Raw genomic sequence first — 23,135 nt, 5'->3', positions numbered from 1 at the left:
AATTTCAGTAGAGTTATTAAAAAAGTCACCCTGGAACAGGATCTGCTGGGAGCTGAAAGACTGTCCTGTAAAGTTATCATTATACACTTGCTATATTAGTCCACACTTCCCTAGACTCTTTCTGTTAGTTTTGTTTTGTTGTTGTTGTTTGTTTGTTTTGTTTTGTTTTGTTTTGTTTTGTTTTTTTGAAGACTGAGTAGATGGACTGGGAAAGATAGACTAGATGGATCATAGGAACAACTTGGTGCAGCTGATATTAGATTCCTTCCCTTCTCCCCCCCCCCCCCCCCAAGGACATACCTTAATATGACACACACAACATTGGTGATTTAGCTTGCCACTGTGGTAGTTTCAGTGTTTGCTTCAATGGCCACAAGAAGTTTTAATGTCATATAGTGGCCAGGGAAGGACATATGCCTTTGTGGTGACAGCTGTAGCTGTGCAGGGAGAGCACCTGCATGGGTGCTGAAGATGCTCACAGAGGGGACTTTGGCCTCTCTATGGAACTTGCTGCAGCACTTCCCAAACAAGTCCTAAGACAACAAAAGCACCCTGCTGTTGATGTCACTGCAGAAAGGGCTTTGCCAGCATAGTTCTGATAACTAACAGCAATGTTTTTTTAATTTTTATTTTTTTCTTCACTCTTCAAATCAGAGTAGGGGGGGCTGGCAAGGATAGGGCCTTGATGTGCAGTGGCCAGCCAAACAGCTATGAATGGTTGAACTGAACAGGGGACTCTAAAGAGAAAGATTAGCCTGAAGAAAGAAGAGTGTAAATATATATCTGACCTAAATTATCAGCTCTCCCATTCACTAGCATTTGGTGTAAAGGTGCAAATCTTTATGCTTAAACAAATTGAGAGAACCAAAAAGGAAACAAGCAAACAAAAATTCCTGAACTCCCATTTCTCACAATAGTATCAGACCATCTGGGAAAAAAAAGTGAAAAGACTCTTCTGGACGGGGGATACAATCTCATGTTATGACTTGGTTGACTTAGTTGACGTATGCATAGCTAACCATGTATTATGGAAAACAAATGCAAGCATGAGAATAATTTGAATGCGAGCTTAAGAAATGCAATAGATGAGAAGTGATTTGTATTGATTCTCCATTACCACAAATTCCACATTTTCATTCAGTACAATGCTTCTCTTCAGAAAGACATTTTTTCAAAATTGTCAATCCCTAACAAGATGTGCATACCTAGGCCTGCAAGGGCTGTGAACTTTGTATGTTCTCTGCTTGCACTTACATTGTTTTAGCAAAATTTGTGCTCTAGCAAATGGATTAATGTCTTATTACTGTTTGTTCCCTCTGTTTGGTGCAGCTCCAAGTGCCCCTCCTCAGTCTGTTACTGTCCTGACAGTTGGAAACCACAACAGCACAAGCATCAGCATCTCCTGGGATCCTCCCCCTCCAGATCACCAAAATGGAATCATCCAGGAATATAAGGTAGAAAGGATCTGTAATGGAAGGGTTGTGTGTTTTAGCCTGCATGAATTACAGAACAATAGCACTGTTTACAGATTTAGATTCTGACAGCATTTACTGCCACCCATATAATTATATGGAGAAAAAGGACTGAGTGCCTATGGATTTTTTTTTTTTTTCCATATAAACAGTGCTACTGTTATTGTTAAAACCAAAAATAACATGAGCTAGACCTGGAAGAGACTTGTAGTTGCCATCTAGTTTAAAGGTTTTCTTTCTTTCTTATCTTTGGAAGAAAGAGAAGGGTTTTTGTTTTTTTTTTTCCTAGGGGGTTCTTTACTCCCAGGACAAGTGGTGGAGCTCCTGTCTCAAAATGTCTTCAGCCTGGTAGAAAAGCTGGCAGGAAAGATTCTACTCTCCCCTGCAAAAATGTTAATCTTATCACTTCAAGGTCAGAGTCAAGAACTATAGCTCTGGGAGAATACAAGTCTTCCTTCAAGGACTATCTGTGTCAAGATTCACAACTTAAAGTGCTAGCTTGTTTGGTCTGAGGAACAGGCTAGATATGCAGAGTTTGTTACTTAACTGCTTGCTGCACTGTTTGCCTTTTCTCTGTTTTTTTGTTTTTTTTTGTTTTTTTTTTTTCTGTAATGGCTCAAGTTATCCTTCCCTTATATATCACATTACATTTTGCAATAGTCTCTTCCCCACTAAGCTTGCTTTTGCACAAGTATATTTTCCCAACTTGGAAATATTGCAGTGTGTTATTGGTGTGTGTGGAGGGAAGACTGGAGAAAATGATCATGCTACATTCAGCATTATCACAGGCTTGTAAACGTGGAACATGCAGTTTGGTGAATATATTCATTGTGGCTAACTTCTATATTGAATGTGAAATTTGTAATTGAAATAGAGCAGGGCAGCTTCCTTGAAAATCCTACTAAGGGCAGAAATGATAATCTTTTTGAGATGCAGGTGATTATTTCACGCAGGAATATGTAATTTATTCTTCCTGATGCGTTGTGAGGGAAAACAGAATCAAGAAGGAGGAAAGTGCTTGGCTTGTAACCAATTCATGTTTTAACCTCTTATGGATTATCATTTGATCAGCGGGATGCAGTAAATGTACACTTATTTTTAGCATAGCACTTGTGTTTTTTTTTACTTTTATTTAATATTAAGATTTATTAATGCCAATATGGTATTGATCTCATTTTCATATGAATAATTGTATCTTTTGCTTTAATTCTTCTTGATGATGAATGTTCTGTGAGGTAACATTAACTTTCAGGGGCTTGTAGGCAAATAAGTAAAACACAGTCTTAAACCATAAAGTATATACATATGAAAGAAAGTCATCTGTTGGTTAATCAAAGCCACATTCCAGGTGAGTACTCAGGCCTCTGGACTGTTTAGAAAAACAGCTGGAGTCACCACCTATTGCATCCCTTATTGTTAGATTAGATGGCTGCCTGATTAGTGTGCTGGCTGTGGTGAACCTAATGCAAAGAGTCTTTAGTATAAAATGACTGCTGAGGTTTCACTGGATATTTTCTAACAAATTGAATGTAAATCTGTTGTTTCCAGCATAAGAATGAATGTAGATTCATTTATGAATTCAGTGCCTATAATTAGGAGTATTTGTAGTTGCTGTGACTTAAGACCAGGACAGACAAGGACTGAAAGAATGAATTGCAAGTCTCTCGCCCTAATGCATTCTGCCCTGCACGTAGCCTCTACGTGAGCTCAGAAGAATGGAAGTTTATTTTGTTCTCAAAGCCTTTCTCAGTGCTTTGCAGAAAAAAGAATAAGGTGTGATAAAACACTGAGAAGGGTCAGAAGTAAGGGTAAAGAGAGTATTAATGTTGTTTAGACCCATCTATTGGTTGCTGAGAGTGGTTCCACCAGTAGCGCTTTCTTCTGCTGTTGTAATTATGTAGTGTACATATGATACTTTTAAGCATTGATTTTCTTGACTGTAGTGGCAGCAAATGCTTTCTTTGATCATAGAAAAGCTGTATGTGCCAAAAACAATAACTGAAGAAGAATCCCTAAGAAGTCTTAGTTTTGAAACTTCTCAGGAAAGGACGATGAATAAATGCAGGAGACAGGAATAACTCTGTGAAATTATATACCATTCTCATTATAAAATATGAATTCAGATTTAAGAATGTTTTGTTGCTTCTGTAATTAGAAAATAATCAAGTCAGGAACTGATATCTGGATTTCTGAACAATGTATGTAATCACAATAAAGAGCAGTTTTGTACTTACTCTGCTTCAGAAATGTCGCATGCCCCTGCTGTGTAGCAAAAAGGAATAGAAAAGGATTTTGAAAGATTTTTATCCTTTAATACTTAAGAAACATTTCACTAGTTGTCCTTTTACTGTCCTGTGGGAAAATAAGAATGAAAAAAATTGATTTTTTTACGAAAAGATTTGGCAGTAATCACATTACTGAACAAGATTTCAATGAAAATGTAACACATCTTTTTCACTTGGATGATTCTATTCTGTGCTTCAAAGCACGCCATGGAATTGTGCTCCGTGGAGAGCCAGAGTCCAAGGTGGTGTTTGCAAACAGACTTTGCAATTTACCTGATTTTACAATAATATGGGATAATTTGCTGTCCTCCAATTGCTCCTAGATAGTAACATTGTTAACAAGTCCAAAATACCAAAATAGGTGATTGTCATGCAAAACCTTGATATGTCCTATCTGTGAGCTGTTGTTTATGAATACCAAGAATTTCCTATTTTTTAACACATCAACTTTTGTCCCAGATCTGGTGTCTAGGTAATGAGACTCGATTTCATATCAACAAAACAGTAGATGCAGCCATTCGGTCTGTAGTAATAGGTGGCCTGTATCCAGGTATTCAGTACCGTGTAGAAGTTGCTGCAAGCACCAGTGCAGGTGTGGGAGTGAAAAGTGAGCCACAACCGATAATAATTGGTAAGTGATTGTGTATTCTGTTGTTTTGTTTTGCCTGTTTCTACTTTCAGAAATGCTTTCATTAATCACTTCTGAGAGCATAAAAATCTGTGGAGCAAAAGACATGTTTTGAATTGAGCTTGGTAGTTAGCTTTTAACGTCCCAGTGCCTGCTGGCATTGTGCCTTTTGTACAGAGTTCTCACAGCTAGCGGAGTGAACTAGTTCTTTCTTTGTTGAGACATTATAGAAGATACAAATTATCTAGTGAAACTGATTCTTTAAAATGTATGCACCACTTTTGCAGGTTGATGGATTTATGGAACTAACAGCTAGAGCTCCCTTTTTCTCCTCTTCAGATGACTGTAATATTGCTTTACTCATATCACTGATGCATAAGGCACTGTTTACAGTTGGTTTTCTGAACATAGTGTGCCAGTGTTTCTCCGGTATCCCAAGCAGATGAGTTTTCTTTGTCAAAAAATAAGTCGCCTGTAAGCCAAATAGAGAGCAAAGGTGGTAGTAGCATCTCTGCTTTTGAAATAACTGTATCTTATTATTAGTTTCCATGAAGGATTAATTTCCTTTACAAAGAGAAGCACAGATACTTTTTCTTCTGAGATTCTTCTCAAGTATGAAATACAAATGCAGAAACAAAATGAGAAGGATGAGAATAGGAAAACTATTTTTGCAAAACTGAATTGGACTGTGCATAGCAGCACCTCTTCTGAGTGCTGAATATGGGGACTTTGTTACTTTCATCCGAATGTTATAATTTAATTATTACAAAAATGAGCTTTTTCTTGCTTGTTTTTAAGTCTGTTGGTCACATTTTCTTTCTAGAATATTCTGTCAGAACAATGTCCCAAATATTAACAGTTCTATTATGTGTAGACATTTAGAAAATGTCAATTCCTATGTTATTGCTTAAATGTTTAATGATATTCAGGTTCCCACGCTTAAAGACAAAAGTAGAGGTATTCCAGCTTTGGATATGTTGTCAGTAGAGAAGGAATACAAGTTACAATGACTTTAGAAAGAGGAAGTCACAAAAATTACAAAGAAGGTTAAAGAGTGTTCTAGAACTGAAAGCAAGAATTTGATGTTTTGAAAATACAAGAAATCTGTCCTCTAATAAGCATGAGTTTTGGATCTCTGTGTAAACAACTTTTGTTGTGAGTCTGGTTTGTCATTGCATTTGCTTTTAGCAGGCCTTTTTTTTTTTTTTTTTTTATCCTTGCTGAAAGGGTTCCATCCAGCTACACACTAGTCTTGTTCCAATAAAATACTTAAGCGTGTTTCAGTTTGAGCATGTGAGTAGTCTTGTGCCACTTAACCTGTTATGAGTTAAACTTGCACTAAAGTGTTTTGCTGGGTGATTGCCAGAATGCTTAGCTCCACATCTGTGCACAGACCTTTATCCTGTCTTTTTCCTTTAAAAAAATGACTAGTATAATTAAGAGTTAATTGTGGGGATATTTGTATTGTTATGTGAAGGAGGAAAGGGATGCTAGGACACAAAATACAAAAGGAATTGCATGTTGATGCTAAGTAAGTTTTGCATTGTTAAATTTAGTAATATTTATCCCTTTAATGAGTCCAGAATGTCATTAACACAAGTTTGTCTGATAGCATCTTTATAATTTTAAGAGTCTTTCACGTGAAAAGTAAAAATCTTTTTTTTTCTTATATTGTGTTTCTGTTCTCATTTCTCTTTTCTCTTTTGAGATCACAAAGCTAGATGTATTTACTGTTTCATAGTCTGCATCTCATTTTTCACAAGGTTATGTTTTTGTGTTGCTTATGAGCCATGATCACTGGCAGTTATTCCTTATGCTTCATAAAGGTACTACTAATTAAATGGCACAATTTCTGAAATAATTGAATTAATCCCATTCAATATTTGACTGAGAATCAGCAACATAAAGTAAGAAAATGAAATTTTCTGATATATATAAAAAAAATCACATAGGTTAAGTGAACAAACCTCAAAACATAGCCATAAATGGAAAAAAATGATCAAGTCGTTGTATTATAATGGATTCCCATATGGCCTAGTGCCTAGCTACTTAACAACCTGCAAACAAACACTATGGAATTCTAAATTATGGAGAGTGCAGGTCAGTGATAAAAAGCAGATGAGACTTGTTGCTGAACAATATAACTTCCATTGTCATTAAATAGACTCCAGTTTGTGACAAGTAAGATATTATTCTTAAATATAGGATGCATTCATATAAGAAGTTATTCTGAAAATAACTAATTTTCACCATGGATAATCAACTACTGACTTCACAATCCAAGTCTAAGCATCAGGTTAATCAAAATCCAGGAAGTATAAGCAGAATATGGAGTAGTAGGAAGTATGATATTTCTTTAGTTAAAAGTAATGCCACAGTTTCTGGAATTCTGTGCCCATACTTCAAACTCAGTGTTGAAAAATGCTATACAAGACTCAAAGAGAGTCTAGAATAACATTTTTACTGTCGTTACAGATATGCTAAGTTTTTTTTTGCTTGGAATATCACAAATAGAATTGAGGATAACAGCAACATTGGTTAATGGTAGAACTATTATTTCTCTTCATCAGTTGGCATGTTCATTCTTACATTCCATCATTGGCATAATAGTATGAGGAACAGCTGCAAACTTTCACAGTAATAGGTACAATTGAATCTGATGTGTCTAATTAATTTTTGGTCCGACAAATTAGTTTTGTTCTTCATTACTCTCCAATGGGAGGAAGACATTATATTTCATTATGGTTTTGTCTTCGGGAACAATGGAGCGTTACAGGTCACACACTTCCCTTGTCTATGTTCTAATTAGTTGAACTGACAGCATTGTTACAGAAACACCTGCAGTATACGAAGTATTACACTGGTACCTTGGATAGTATATATATTACTTATATAGTATATATATTACAGATTAAATACTGATTAAATATTACACAATGAAATACAAAATGATGCAATTTGTTCTCCAAAACCACAACAATTATATTAGTTTTATCAAGCATCAGTGGGTAATGTTCATCCATATCCATTTATTTTTCAGTCATTGAAGTCTCAAAATATATGTTATTTTGACATTTAAACAAGCTATTACTTTTTCACTTGTAATTGCTAGGCAGTGAATGCTAGGTACAAACAGGCAGACTGCAAACTTCAGAAGGTAATTTGGAGACAAGTTGTACTTTCCATTAGAAGAGATCAAGAGGAGAAGGACCACTGAGCACTCTCTCCACGTTCTCTGGGGTTTGTTATTGCATCCTGCGTCCTCAGAAGACTGCTTTCTGGCCTTAAGATAAAACTGGATTTTCTGCACTGGAACTTCTTGGAGGCTTTTTCAGGAAGCAGCTCTTTTCTTCAGCCCAAGAGGATCTGCTCTCAAAGCTGGTGACTCTGAAGCCCCTCCCTGCCCTCTCCTTCCCATGGTAGCGTGGCTGCTTCTATAGCAGTGTTTCCTCACCGGCCTGCTGCCTCCAAAGGGCACAGAAATTAACTGAAAGCGAATGGCAATTAGAGTGACATCAACTCCCATGCTGATTTCTACTAGAAAACCAATTGTGTGCTTAGAGAAGCATGCTGCAAAATTCCTTTTCTATTAGTTTTACTCTTCAGCACTTCCTCTTCTAGCCCTAGGTTGCACCTATGGGTTGTTTCCATGGGCAATAAAAAAGGAGGAAAACTGGCAAAGTTGCCTCCACTACCTCCCAGCTTTTCTGTGTCATTGGTGCTTGTTGAGTTATGTGAGTTATATTGAGTATATTGTTGAGTTATATTGTTGTCTTTTTCACAGTGGTAAGACATCATAGGAAAGTTTGGGAAAGAGGAGCTGCAGCTTAGAGAGCTTGACACCTGTAAAGCTTATCAGCATGACCCAGTATAGGCTGGTACTCAAAAGGCTGTTTCTCCATTAACAAATGACAGCATCTTTCTCTGGCACCTGTTTGCTTGTGGGAAGTCTGTTTTGTTTCTTGAGCAGATTACTGAAAACAAGCCAAGCTCTAGCACATCTTCAGCAGTTTGTTTGCAAAAGCAGACAGTCGTCATTACTAAATATTGACATGGTGATGAAAGAGAGAAAGCTTAATAAAATCACAGAGATCATTAACGGTGTTATAGCAATGTAGTGCAGTGCATCACATTTCTTCCTGAGTAACTGAATCCAGCTTTGAGATTAGCAGAGGACCTAACCCCATGCTTTTGGTTGGACAGTACCGTGCTGAGGCCAGTGCCCAGATGTGGGTGCAGATGTGCAGATTGCAGCAGGGAAGGCACAGGCAGCTCAACACTCCCTGGGACAGGATCTCGGTTACAATCTCTCACATTTAAACTGTTGACTCCTGTGAAGAATCATCCATGGAAATAAAACTGGAAGTGTCAGACACTCTCATAAATATTCTGGAAAGGACCTTGTCTATTTGCTCTCGGGTTAAGCCACAGTGCTGACACAGCAACTGTTTTGCTTAAGAAGAAAGTGGTAAACTTAACTATTACTGAATTTTAGAAGAGGACTGCATACATTTTCACAGGGAGACATAATGCTGCAATATTTCTACTAATTGCTCTGAGTGACCATTTCAATATTTGATTATTATATTCAACTACCTCTGTGTATGCGATAGACTAATAATTGACAGTCACAGTATTTTTTTTTCTTTTGTAGTGTAGTTATTCTTGCTACCTGAAATCTTTCTTCTGCATGCATAGAGGTATCTGATTGTATCACATATACCTTTCAAGGATTGAGCCATACGAATGCATTTATCAGAAATGAAGGACAATTCCTTCACCACTGTCAAAAATGTAGATGTGGGCAGTTTGTATCAAATACAGATAGAATCAAGATCCTGCAAAAAAACATATGTTCCACGTTTCCTTATTTTAAAAGTAACCATTTTTGACAGGGGGGTGTTGGAAGCAGAAAGGTTCCAGCCCTGGAATGATATGTTTTAACATTTCCTCAATTGCTGTCTGCATTTTTAATGGACATTCATTTTCAAGCCAGACACCAGGCTTTTCCTTTTAGAAAACTTACATTTTAGAGGAAGTGAGTTTGTGGAGTCTCCTTTTATGGAAGCATTCAGGACTTGTCTGTACGCCTACCTGTGTGATCTACTGTAGGGCACCTGCTTTAGGAAGGGGATTGGACTCGATGATCTCTTGAGGTCTCTTCCAACTCCTACAATACTATAAGAGGGAAAGGGAAAGAAAAAAAACACAGCAATGAGAAAATCTACTGAATTCTACTGGTTTTCTAAGGTAGTAGGCAAAATTAAGATGGTATATAGTTATTCTTGATGATCAATTTAATTGATATTCTATGTCATATATATGTCTTAGAGGTTGATGTTTAGAATTATTCATGCCTACTATAGGTGAAAAAAAAAAACTAATAGTTTAGAGCTAACAGTTATCTAAGCTATTTTCTGCTTTGTGTCAAAATTGGTATGCTTAGGATTGTTTTATCCATGAAATAATTGTTGGAATAGACATCTTTTTTTTCAACTAAAAATTCATGCATTTCATTATTTATTTTAAATTTGGGAGGTATAGAATGCAGCAAAAAAAAAAAAAACAAAACAAAACAAAAAAGTTGAGAGTTTTGGCTTGGTGATAACAATCAAAGAAGAAACTGCCTTTTGATATTGTAGCAAGTCTTGCATTTGAATTTCTCATTTGGTTTGTTTTTTAGAGTTTATTTCCATTCTCTCATCATTGTGTTCTGCCTATAATTATATAAAAAACATCAAGCATGTATACTGTTAAAAAAAGTATGTGGACTGGCATCTGTGAGATTTGGGGAGTGCTATAAAGTTATATTTTCAAATAAATTTGGGCAAAATAGATTGTGGATTTACTGGTTTTCAGGCGTGCATTAGTACTTGTTAAAGCCCTCCTACTGTGGATGATTATTTGTAGGTGCATTACTTCTTTTTCTGTTTTTTTTTCTATTTTATTTTAATTTCCAATATTTGGTTCCTGTTTGCATTTCAGAGTCCGTAATAGCAATGTTCTGTCAACTTTCTCTTGTGCAGGAGGCCGTAACGAAGTTGTCATCACTGAAAATAACAACAGCATAACTGAGCAAATCACTGATGTTGTCAAACAGCCTGCCTTTATAGCTGGCATCGGTGGTGCATGTTGGGTAATTCTGATGGGTTTCAGCATCTGGCTGTATTGGCGCAGAAAGAAGAGGAAGGGGCTCAGTAATTATGCTGGTAAGAACAGTAACTCTTTATTACCATCTCATCAGGTTCTGTCATGAAAAGAACACGTGTTGTTAAACCTACTTAAAAACGTGTTGATCTTACAGCAAAGGTGGCCTGGATTAATTTTGAATGCTTGTTTTAAACGTGTATTGTGAAAGTGCTGGTGTATGAGAAGCTTTAAATGCATTGCTCAGTACCACATTTCATCATTATCATAAGACAGTCTTTATTTTTGCATCTTCAGCATATTTAGCATTAAAAGAAGTGGATAAAAAATGAAGTGGATTATTCCTTCATCAGAATGCACTCTGTAGTAGTCCAGCTCCATTTATGTGCTCAGATGTGAAATAGACTAGACCCTTACAGGAGAGGCCAGGAAGAATATTCTGTATCCTTTTTCATTCCCATGCGTTTCCATGTTTTTGAAGCCATATGCATGGGAAATAAACTGAGTTACTTAATCAACAGCTCCATACCTACAACTGGAAGAAAAGAGAGAGATGTATTAGGCATAAAAGTGTGGTCAAAAATTACCTTTCACAGAAGTTGTATAAGGTTTTGTCTTGGAGGTAGAATACCTCAGGATGCCCTTGCAGTGTGCTCAGTTTTACATCAAATGTGTTGCTCCAGTTACAAATTAATTTTTGAAAATTCATTTGGAAAAATAAATTCACCAAATGAAAGATTTTCTTTTTATCATCCAAATTCTCTGTGTTCTGTATTATTCTGTGCTTTAGGATTCTTATGGATTTTTAGTAAGTCAGATGAGTATAGAATTGCCATAAAATATGTTGCTCTGAAGCCTAATTTAACATGAAAAAGCTGTTCTTCAAATATTGGGGTAGTTTCTCCTATAGTACTCATATAATACATGTAAAAAGAAAACATTTCCTGTTTGAGTAAGATTCGCATAGCTGAGGACACAGCATATTTAATGTTGACATTATATGAGACTAAAGTTATGCTAAACCTCCACTAATTTACAAGTTGTTACGTACTGGTCAGGAGACACAAGTGCCCTAGGTATCTAAATATCTCTGTCAAAAACCAACATTCATTTCCTGCTCCCAACTAAACATTCCTATGGCTTCAAACCTTGGTGTTAGCCATCACCAACCTCCTCAATGTCCTGATTTAACTCATTAAACCAGAAGGAAACTATTTATAGGTGTTTTTTTGTTTTTTTGACTTTTCAATCCTTCCTAATCTCACCCCTGCTGAATTAGTTTTCAGCTGGCTTCTTGAAATGAAGCAGCCCAAAAGGAGATCAGATAGGCACCAGTGCCAGCATAGCAGGTGAAGAGACACTTTCATTGACCGCAGCTCTTAGATATACTCAGTTTCTGTGGATCCTCTCTTTGTGTGACTGTGTGGACTCTATCATTCACAGTTTATGCTTTTGGATGAAGTGTTTTTTCTTTCCTTTAACAGCAATGATTTTTATTCTCTGAGAGGTGGTATAAATTAATAAACTAATATATACCACAAATACTTTCACATGTGCTGATATTAGTTTATTAGTTTAACTATTAGTTTAGATCCCGAGATTTTTCGTATTAAGAGAGAGTAGTACTATTATTTCTCTTAGGAAGCAGTCGTATCGGTAACCTTTGGACACTGGCTAAGATTACTTTTTTTTGGCATACAGCATTATTAGCCTTGTGTGTGCACTGGCATTTTTTTTGGGGGGGTGGGTGTTGAGGAAAAAGCCTTTTGCACTTTGAAATATGTACCTGTAGTTGATTACAACAGTCATTTTAAACAGTTCGTATACTGCAACTCATTCCTTCTCATAATGTTTGCTGCATCTAAGTGTGATGTGAACATTGCATCATGACATGGTGTTCCCATTATTGGAATTATGGCATTGTGTATGCTTTCAGCAAGGAAAGTTCATAACAGATCATGTTCAAAATTCATCCTAATGTTTACAATTTGGAGAACAGCATGCGCAAACAAAAACTATCTTCAAACTTGACCGTCTAAATCCACTGCTCAACTTTCCAACTGTCATTTCTCATTGGCTGCTGGCTGGCTAATGCTTTAAGCTCAAATGTTATGTCCTGCATATGATATTATACCACAACTGAGTAAATTCCAGAGGAAACTTGTGCCCTGCAATTAGTGCTTGTTATCGGAGTGTGTAACTCATAATGTGTTTGCTTTCTTGTTTTGCAGTTCAGTCCTTCACCTTCACCCCTGCAGGTACTGTCCATTAGTCTGTCTCTTACCTCACCAACACATCACTGCAAACATTAGCAATCCAAGTGTTTATAAACGTGTGAGGTATGCAGAATTAAAACTGAACAGAAGGAGAAACACTTCTGCTACCTATCTGTGTTAAAAATGTAGCATTCTTTCTTTCGTGATTTCAAAGTGGTGTAAAATCTGCCACCATTAATGTCTTTGCCTTGACTCACATGCTTTTTACCCATCTAATTCTTCAAAATAATGAGGTTTTTAAGGTAATTTGCAGGACAAAGTTCTTGAACTAACATAACATAAACAAGAATTAGTCACCTATGATCAATTTTTGATTTTAAAATTCAAAAAAATAATTTCAGTTATTTTTTGATGTTTTACTGGAGAAGCAGAGCTGTCTTGCACTTTATCTGTTATCTGTATGCCTTGCCTTGAGGTGTTTAGATCTGCAGGATATCTAATGATTAATCCATGCACATTTAATTTTTGAAGTTGAAGCATTTGCTCTTTTCTGCCTATCCAATTCAAAGCTGATATCCTTGTTTTCATATCTTTAGTAAACATAGCATATGGTAGACCATTATCATAAGTGTGATTAAGGATATTTGAAAAGTGAATGAAGTGAGTCTGAAACAGCATGTTGAAGACAGCTTAGTCAACATATGGACAGCCAAGAAAAATTCAGTATTCAAATAATAGTAATAATTAATACAAATAATTAGCTTTTACCCTCATACTTAAGTTGTGTCATAAACATACAAATAATTATATTAAAGTTTAAAAGCCTGATAAATTTCAGCATTTTACAGCTGAAGTCTGTAAGAGGTTTTGTGCTTAGCATGGGTCCTAAGTTGCACTTGCCAAAGCTGTCTTTTCTGACACCTCTGCCATTCATGTGATAGAGGACAGTCTTAATTGCATTGTGGAACCGGTCATCATGTTCTGCTAGATGCTTTCTACTTGTTGATACAAACCACAGTTCAAGTGCTTAGCTTAAGCAGAAAAGAGCAAATGACTGCTGAGGCACATGAGCAAAGGTGGTAATGTGTGCACAGGGACCCATGACATTGCTAGGGAGAGCTGTCCTAAGAAGCTCTAAAGACTCAGGAATTACTCCTTCTGGCTTCTTGGTATGTTTGTCCAAGTCAGAACAAGTTCTGATGCAACACATCCTATCATAAAATATTTTCTTGTTTTTTATTGAGAACATAGGATATTTTTTCAAAAAATGAAATAATACATTTTAAAATTTGGCTCCTATGACCATGCAATTGTTGACTGACTATAACTGGTAATTTTTTCCCATTTTCTTTGTAGCTGACACTGGCACAAACTACGATCATATTAGTGCCACCTCTGGTGTACATGATTCAGTGTGATTGGTTCACATAAGCTGAATAACTAGGATATGCCAGAGTCCCTGCCAAAAAAAATGTGGTTTTAAAAATAGTTTTGACATCTCATGGACTTTACAGAACTATTAATAATACAGAGTTCTGTATTCTGTAATCATTTCAAGAAATTGAGAACCTAGATCATCAAGTAAGCAAGTACAAACAGCAGACATAGTCCATAGTTTTTATGTTTAGAGCTAGAGTTCCCTAAGAGGCATCTTTAGTTCTCAAATGTTTGAATTTGTAATTGGTAATCTCATTTAGACAAACATATCTATGCTTGTGGAGGTTTGTTGACATTCAGTGGCATGTTTTTTCCTTCAAAATTATGATTCATAAGCACTGAATTGGTTTCAGATCTAAATAGTAGTACGTAGTATTTAGAATCTTATCAGAAATGGCTGTTGATAAAGTTTTACCGAAGATGGATTTATCTGAATATACACAGATTTTGGAAGTTGCACAATTTTCTTCCAAATATCTGCATTAAATTCTTCTTGTAGAAAGACACAGCATACAGAGTTGACTGTATAATAAGATAGTTGAAAGTATTAGCAGAACATGATTTAGACATCTACTACTCTATTTCATGTGATTTCTGAGCAATAAATATTTTATCTGTTATACTTGATGTAGTATTTTTCTTTGTGGTTTGGGTTTGGTTTTTTTTTTTTTGGTTTTTTTTTTCAGTTTTACTTGCATACATATAGCTGGCTAAATTTTCAAAACTAAAGCTAAAGAGTCTGTATTGAGCAGGTATAATTACTTGCCAAAAACGTTCTATCCGATCACTTTCAGACTAAAGGTCATTCACTAGGACACTGTTGCTTGTGTTCTATTGTTAGATTCCTAGGTGATACAATTTCTGCTATCATACTAAATTACTATAGCACTCTGCATAGAAACAGAGCAAACAGAAAATATCACACTATTGGTAAAGATTTGTACCAGAGAAAAATAATTGATTGAGTTAAATTCATTATGCCTTCTGTCTTTGTAAACATTTTCATAAACACCGATTGATTGCTCAGATGGTCACAAGCAAAATTTGAAACTGAAAATCATAGCTAATTTTTTACTCATTTTCAATTGAGCTGATTCCAGTAGTCATGATCTGCAGTTGTGCAACAAGTATACCTTTCTGGGACCATGACAGGCTGTCAACAAAAGTAAATCTTGCACAGAAACAATAAACACAAATATTACCCCTTCTTAGTGATCTCTTTTGTGATACAGTTTCAGACCTATGGTCTGATTTTGGAGTGGTTCTGTGTGGAGCCAGGAGTGGGACTCTATAATCCTTACGGGTCCCTTCCAACTTGGAATATTCTGTGATTCTGTGATATAAAGAATGGATTGATATTACTTTTATGAGTATCTGTAAAAGCTAAAATGACTACTAAACTGATTTTCTTTATTTTTATGGTTACCTTTTGCTCAGATTGTTGGATATAAACATGCACTGTGAGTATTTACCATATGCAAGAAAAGTTAGGTGAAACAACAGTCTTCTGACCACTTCTAGTATAATAGAAAAGTTTTTTAATTCCCATATTACAGTGACAGAACAGAACTTGTTTATGCAGCAGTGGAAATTTCAATTCTTCTTTCACATTTTAGTATACAGACTTATACAACAAAGGCACAGAATCACTTTGTAGAAATAAGAGAGATTTCATTTATCTGCTTATCTTTCCTATGGCTTCAAACTCATTGTTGTGCCAGTAACTGCTCACTTGAATACTCAGGTGTTTTCAAGATTGTCTAGGCCATCAGTCATGCAAGAAAAGTCAATATGTGTTTTCATTTATGAGTAGGTAAGCTTATTTAGTGACTAGTGCTCCTTGGGATTAAAGATTTCATGAAACCAAGTAAACAAAAACAAATTAAAAATAGATAAATAGAGAATTATGGAATGCTACACATTTTATGCTTAACTCCTGAAGCTGTTAAATGAGGATAAGTTATTTGACAGAATTGTCCAAAGGTAGGCAGAAGATTTGATGGAATTTTTATATGCTGATTATCTGTTCTGAGTTAATGCTTATTAAAAAAGGATTAATCTACATTCATATTTGAGGAACAGCTTATCAGGAAAAGGAATAAGACTTGGCTGGCAACATTAAAGTTTTCATTTGTGGTAGGAAAATGTGGCCTTCTAGAGATAGGCGTACATAAAGCTTTGTAAAGCTTTCTTGCCTCAAAATGTCAACTTACTGTATATTCGTATTTTTCCAGTCCTAGCAGGCACGAAGATTAAGTTTAACCTTGTCAGATAATATTAGTAAATAGTATGAGCATCTCCTTATATATTTAATAAAAGGCATATAAAAAACTCTTTAACATACGCCATTCTTCATAGAAATATATACAATATAATTTCTTTAAATATTTATGCATTCAAAATGTGCTTTGGATTATCTTTCTGCATTCTTGCAATCCTTGAAGTATAAGCTAGTGGGGATTCCTTCAAAATCTCTCTATGCAGAGGTTATTTTTTTATCTTCTTTTGAAAACCAATCTCATCCCTTCAGGTCTGTGTTCTTTTTCAGAACATATATCAGATGCAAAGAATGCTGAAAGAGCTTTTTGCTTCCTCAGTGATAAAATAGCAAGAGAGATGGGTGGGTCAGTGATAGGGACATCCTTCCTTTTCTCCTCTTACACTGCCCCTTGAAATTACTCTGCATCTTTTTAAAGTGGAGACAGGATGAATAAAGCCAGCTGTCTGTGTGTTTTATTTTTACAGTGACATCTACATGTCTGCATTGCATTAAATATGCTCCTATTCAGGCGTTTAGACTTGCTTTGTAATTGCAGAAATCAAACTGCAGGCAAAAATGCTGACAAAATGTATGGCAGGAATGATAAACATAGTGCTTATGTTGGCAGCCTGACCATGTCTTCTGTTTTTTAGCTGTCTTTTCTTTCACAATATTGATGCTAAAAGAAAGGCATCTTCTCTATCTTCCCTCAGCCCGTTTATGGAAATCATCTGGAATAGCATATTTTTTTTTCTATGACATCCTGATGATATTATTCCAATTTTGGCTAGCTTAATTGGTATTCCAGAGCCTTTCCAAGAGTAGAAGCCACAATGCTCTCTTGTTTCTTTTCTGATTAAGTTTACAACCAAAATTGTGCTGGTTTGCAAGGAGGAGTTTAAATGAAAGAACCTGTATTCCTTCCCAGTTCCATGCATATTGCATAAGCCAGGCATGATCTTCCCTACCAAACCAGGTCATTGCAATACAATCTCTTCTGAAGACAGTGTTTATCTTGGGAGGGCATAAGATTGTTTAATGTAGGAAGAAACAGGAAATAGTTGCTACCATTAGGATACAGAGGTAGCAGAAAAAGGAGTAAATGCTGTGATACCTGTCTCTTCTCAGCAAGCATGTATACAGCAACCATTCTGCAGCAATTATAGCTCTACAGCAAAGGTTTCTATGTCATCTTGATATGTTTTTCCTAGCATGCCTTCGTTCTCTCTCTGCCTCACTGAGTAGAAAATAGAATGTGTCTGGCAAACATTGCTGTGATTTCCTACTAGTTCCTCCATTTTATCTTTGTTTTATAGAGGTATACTAGCAATACAAATATTTTTGAGACCATAAGTATGGACTTTTTTCCCATATGACTTACACAGATAAAATATCACACGTACACGCTATACAGTCGGTGACAATAATACTTGAAAGCTATTTCTGGTAGTCTGTCATTGAAACAAGACCATTGATCCCAGGAGATTTTTCAGAAAATACGTTGCAGTGTAATTCCCTTAAAATTATTTACAAAGGTTGTTACTGAATACACCTTTGTTTCTTGTTGTCCTTATTTGTTGTTGCTTTGACAGTTGAAGAAGGTTGTAATATTAAATGAGAAGGGGAGAAAGAGTAAGAAACAGAACCTCTACTGAAGTGCTAATGTACTTTTGACCAACATAGCTGGTCAGTACCACCTCTTCATATATTCACACATGATATCCAAAACACTTCAGATTGTTCACATTGAAGCAACGAGTGATGCAGTCACTTGACAGCCTGTTTAAAGCAACATGAATGAAAGCATCAGCTCTAAAGTTAATTAGCTGCAATGTTTTTAACGTCTCATTTTTCAAAGCAGACTTTAATACTTCCCATACTTGCATTTTGATTTTCTTTTCATTAATTGATTTGATTACATCCTTTCAAAATTCAGCTATTAACCATTTTGATGTGACATATGACTGCAGTGATTTTCTGATATTGGTAATAGTCTGTTCTGCAGTGAAGTGTAATTAATCACCCTACCCAAGCGCTCTTCAGCAAGGCTTCCAAAGGGGTTAGTTTTGTTCCCTTTGCTCAATGTATGCTGTGAAATTACCCTAGGATTTAATGAAGAGACAAGTATTCTCTAAGGTATCAGAAGTATTTCATCAGTGGATTTGTGTCATTGCTAATTTTTTATTAATCACAGCATTTCTTCTGGATTTAGTAGTTTGATCAGGTTAGAAACATTTATAATGGGAGGCCTAATCTTGAATTGGTGTAGTTTGATCAAATTTTTGGAAAACACTACAAATCTTCAGGAATATGTAATTTAATGATGAAGATGTTTGTCTTAGAAAGGTAGATAGTATTTAGAAAGGTAGATAGTATTTCCAATATTGGACCTTAATTTTAAATTAAGTTGGCCATAGGCTAATCCATTCCTCTCTGAAATTCTAACCCTCATCTTGTTAGAGCTGTGAGGATGCAAGTGTCCAGGACATTGATATACTTTAATTGTCAGCCCTGCCTATACCCAACAATAAATAATGCAATACTGCCTCTGACAACCACAGTCATTTCTGAACCTTGATTCAAAATATTTGCCAGTGCTTCAAAAAGGAGTATGTAATCCTGTCAATTAGCATCTAAGTAATGTGAGTTTACCTATATCACTCTCGAATGTAATCCTGTTAATAAGGTAGATAAGGAATGAGCTGTTTCTTGATACCTATGAATGGGGCTACAATGTATCCTTTGCATCCACAATAGCAAGACTGAAAAAATCTCTTCTCTGTAATACTGGCGTGTATGCACTTATGTGTGCGTGCTAGTTCTTACATGTGCTGCTGATGGAAATCCTGCAGCTTTATACTTCCCCCACCACCACCACCTACCCCTTCAGCTGTAATAGAGCTGCCACTTCTTTGTATTTATCCTGGGAAATGGCATATTTGTGTGGTGACATGATATTACTGCATTACGACATGATGTTATTAACTCACTGGTGCAGTGTCATTATGTACCGAAGCAAAAGCATGCCAAGAAAACAATTTCATCACATGGCACAGTCTTGCACTGCAAAGTCATATGAAATGGCCTGTGTAAATTCAGGATTTTTTCCTCAGGTGGCTGGCTTGCCTTGCAAGCTACAGAACAAATTGATGTGAATCAATACTGTAAGTCAAATCCTAAATAAACAGTAATCCTAATGTGCTTTATCCTTTTCTTATAATTTCTGTACTTTCTTATGTGATGATGCCAAGAGGCCTCCAATCTTGGACACTGAGCAATTTGAATTGATGCTTATAATTATAACTAATTGATTTCTCCCTGTCTTATATGTGTGTGCGTGTGTGTATATTTGTTTGTTTTGTTTTTTCAACCAAAATACAGTCACGTTCCAAAGAGGAGATGGAGGACTAATGAGCAATGGAAGGTATGTTTCTTTGCATAATGGTCTTCCCATCACATATATTTCTAAAATTCAGAATCTGAAAATTCTGCAGGTAATGCACTTGAGTATTAAACAATCATTTGCAAGACCGACAATTACAGAAGGTGTTAAGTAGCTTACTACAAGGTTTAATGGTCTATCTGTTATGCACTTAGGAGGAATCAAGCCCAGATGTTTCATATCTCCCAGATGCCCTGAATGAAATGCGTAGTAAATATCACAAGGAATGTGTTCATTTGTTACCAAGATGTTTATTGCATTAATTAGACATTAGCAAATGAAGTTGCTGTTGTTTAAGACTTCTTATTGGCTACCCCTAAATTGCTGTGAGTGAACAATTACACTTAATCGATCACAAAATAAATGATTCATGGATGATGAATAGGCTGTAGATTGACAGGACTAGATTCCACAACTTTGGCTACTCAATTGAAATTGATAAAAGCTGATAACAGACCCATATATCCTCATCTATTTTCCCTTTGCCGATATGGAGATTGTAATTAGGCTTTGGTAATAACTTCCAATCTCCTATTTAATCAATACTTTAGCAAAAAGAGATAAGGCCTAATGAGAGCTAGTGGATATGGCAAGAAAGCTGCTGGATCTTCTTATTGCTGTTTCCATAGAAACTTATGTTTCTCTTAGGGATTGTACCAGACAGGGGCCTATGAGAAATAAAGTACAATGATTATAGGTGTTGCTCCAACTTCATGAGTGCATTAATAATCTAGAATAGCATCAGGACTATGGGTGATTTTGCTTGAGGGCTGGGGGCATTTACATGACATGATTTATTTTCCTTGTTAAATACAAATACAAACAATCCACATGCCTTGCTAAATTCCAGGCTGTTTATCCTGGGGTGAGAGAGACACAGTGCCTTATGGCCTGAGTTTATGTTTTCTTTCAACATGCTTACTGTTTAATACTGCTTGCAAAGCTTGAAATTATAGTGATATAAAAACCATGCAGTAGTGGCAGATAAAGATAGCTGTGAACTTTCCATTAATACTACTCAAATCTCTTCGCCTCTAAACCATACAAGAGTGCTTAAAGAAAGAATTACCAGCCTGTAGATGACAGGCGTGCATTTGGGATGCAGGGGAAAGAAGAAATAGTAGCCCAAAGTCCTGGAAATGGCTGATATGGAGCAATCAGTTTGAGTGATTGTTCCCTTGAGGTGGTAATTTATCATTCAGCCCTGGTTTCGGATCCCATGATGGTACTGCCTAACCCCCATTTCACACAGACAACGGAGTTCATTTGGATTCTGGCAGAATCACGACTGATGCCTAGTCCCACTTCTGCTGACAAAGTTGATTTGTATATATCCTTAATTAACTGCTCAAGGTCTTTATATCATCAAAGACTACACAATTTTAATTTGAAATAAATTAAAGTCTCCTAAACTGTTTCTTACACACAATGATAGGAAGAAAGTTATGTAGCATCTTCAATCTCTGTTATATCCAGAGCTGTCTCACAGATTTTTTAATTTTGTTTGTATGTGTATATGTATGTATATCTTTTTTTTCTTTATTCTTCTTCAGTCGACCAGGTTTGTTGAATGCAAGTGACCCCAGTTATCCTTGGCTTGCAGACTCTTGGCCTGCCACAAGTCTGCCAGTTAACAACAGCTCTAGTGGACCCAATGATCTTGCCAATTTCAGTCGTGGAGGTAGGTTTCATTTTATTGTCACCATATAGTATAAAATTGGATTTTTGTTTCTTAACACCTAGACAAAGACTGTGTAATATTTTCATACTGTTATAGTTCTTTCTATATTTGACTAAAGATTTGATTTACACTTGGCTTTAAATTGTCTGTTTTACTTTGTCTCTTTCTGTTTCTTTAAAACACAGTTTTAAAGTTTACCCCACAGTGATAGGACAGGGTCTGAGAATCATTTCAAGAGAAACAGATGGGTTCCCTTTTGCATGGACACAAGCAATCTGCTATGTAGAACACTGTAGCCAGGGACAGAGGACATCTATAAGAGCTGAGAAGAACTTGGGGAACCCAGGGAGAATGTTCCTCCCATGTTCCTCCAGCACTGTTGCTGTCACCTTACCCATCCCCTTCCTGTTGTGGGACTGCTCTCAGTCTCAACCATAATCAATGAAGAAAGCCTCACAGTTGTTCAGAAATTTCCCTTCTTATTGGAGGAAAGAACACATGAAACAAGCTATTTAGATTTGGGGGCAGTTATTTCCATTTTTAATTGTAGGAGGCTCTTCATGAGAGGAGGCAATAATTTGTAATTATGATGATGAATCTTTAGAGAGATTATTTTCTTTCAAGCATTTTATTCAAATAGGAATTTCAGGATGAACTACTGTGATTTTAAAATGTCAAAATAATTTTCATATCTACTTGGTTTCTGTGATGTTACAATGACTTATTCTCTATAGTGGTGTTCAGGGGAAGTCTGAAATTAAAAAAAAAAAATAAAAAACAAACAAGTACATAAGTATTTTTAAGACATAAGTATATAAAAATCAATTCAACTTTATATGTCAAAGTACATTAAAATGCAAAGAAAGTATATCAAACTATCAAATTGATAAATGTGAAAAGAATATAATTTTGAGTTGTATCAAAATCTGCCTCTGAAAATAATCTCTCACTTTGGTTATAAATTCCTATGCAAAACCCTATGGCTTGACTACTTTGATTTCAAATTATATTAAAACATTCAGGATTTATTTTCCATTTAAGAATGCTTTAAAATTCTTGTCTTACAAAAATATTATAAAGTAAACAAGTGTCTGACAATATTTATAAAATAACTGAATATCTGCCAGCTTCTTTGTTGTGAATTTCTTGAAAACAAAGCTCTTTTCCATCTTTTCATGAGCTCACATAATACAGAAGAATTATCAGTTTGTTTTTATATTTGGCTCTGTAAGACTTAATTTGGAAGCATGTTTTAAGGCTTTGGGCCTCAGGGTGGATGAGGCGTAGCTTCCAAATTTGTCCAAGAAATGCAACAGTTGGAATTTCAGGAGCTTACTTATACCCATGATCTTTTCAGTCAAGATCATACTTTTATTCTGGGGGTTTGGGAATCACTTAGTCCTATCTATTTCAGCACTTGAGTTTGAATGCTTTCTGCAATAAAGATGGATCAGAAGTCAGATATCTTTTATTGCAAATTAATGTAGTTCTGTCTAGCAGAGATAGAACTTGAGCGTCTTTGGATAAAAGGTCTGGATTAGTATTAGAGGTCTGTAAGAATTTTGAT

The 23,135-nt window shown here is 35.8% G+C and overlaps 1 protein-coding gene across 1 annotated transcript in view; it reads left to right on the top strand.

Annotated features, from left to right (window-relative positions):
* Positions 1 to 23,135, top strand: part of ROBO2 (roundabout guidance receptor 2) — a 1,058,225-nt gene that overhangs the window by 986,838 nt on the left and 48,252 nt on the right. Inside the window, exons 17-21 of the mRNA XM_090121115.1 lie at positions 1,330 to 1,454; positions 4,217 to 4,388; positions 10,412 to 10,594; positions 19,827 to 19,869; positions 21,441 to 21,568. Coding sequence (XP_089977241.1) covers positions 1,330 to 1,454; positions 4,217 to 4,388; positions 10,412 to 10,594; positions 19,827 to 19,869; positions 21,441 to 21,568 — 651 coding nt within the window. The remainder of the gene's footprint in view (positions 1 to 1,329; positions 1,455 to 4,216; positions 4,389 to 10,411; positions 10,595 to 19,826; positions 19,870 to 21,440; positions 21,569 to 23,135) is intronic.

Source organism: Phasianus colchicus, chromosome 1 (assembly GCF_987193195.1).
Source record: "Phasianus colchicus chromosome 1, bPhaCol1.hap1.1, whole genome shotgun sequence".
Classification (NCBI taxonomy): Eukaryota; Metazoa; Chordata; class Aves; order Galliformes; family Phasianidae; genus Phasianus; species Phasianus colchicus.
Note: the sequence above shows the minus strand (reverse complement) of the source record. Positions and strands in the feature narration are given on the sequence as shown.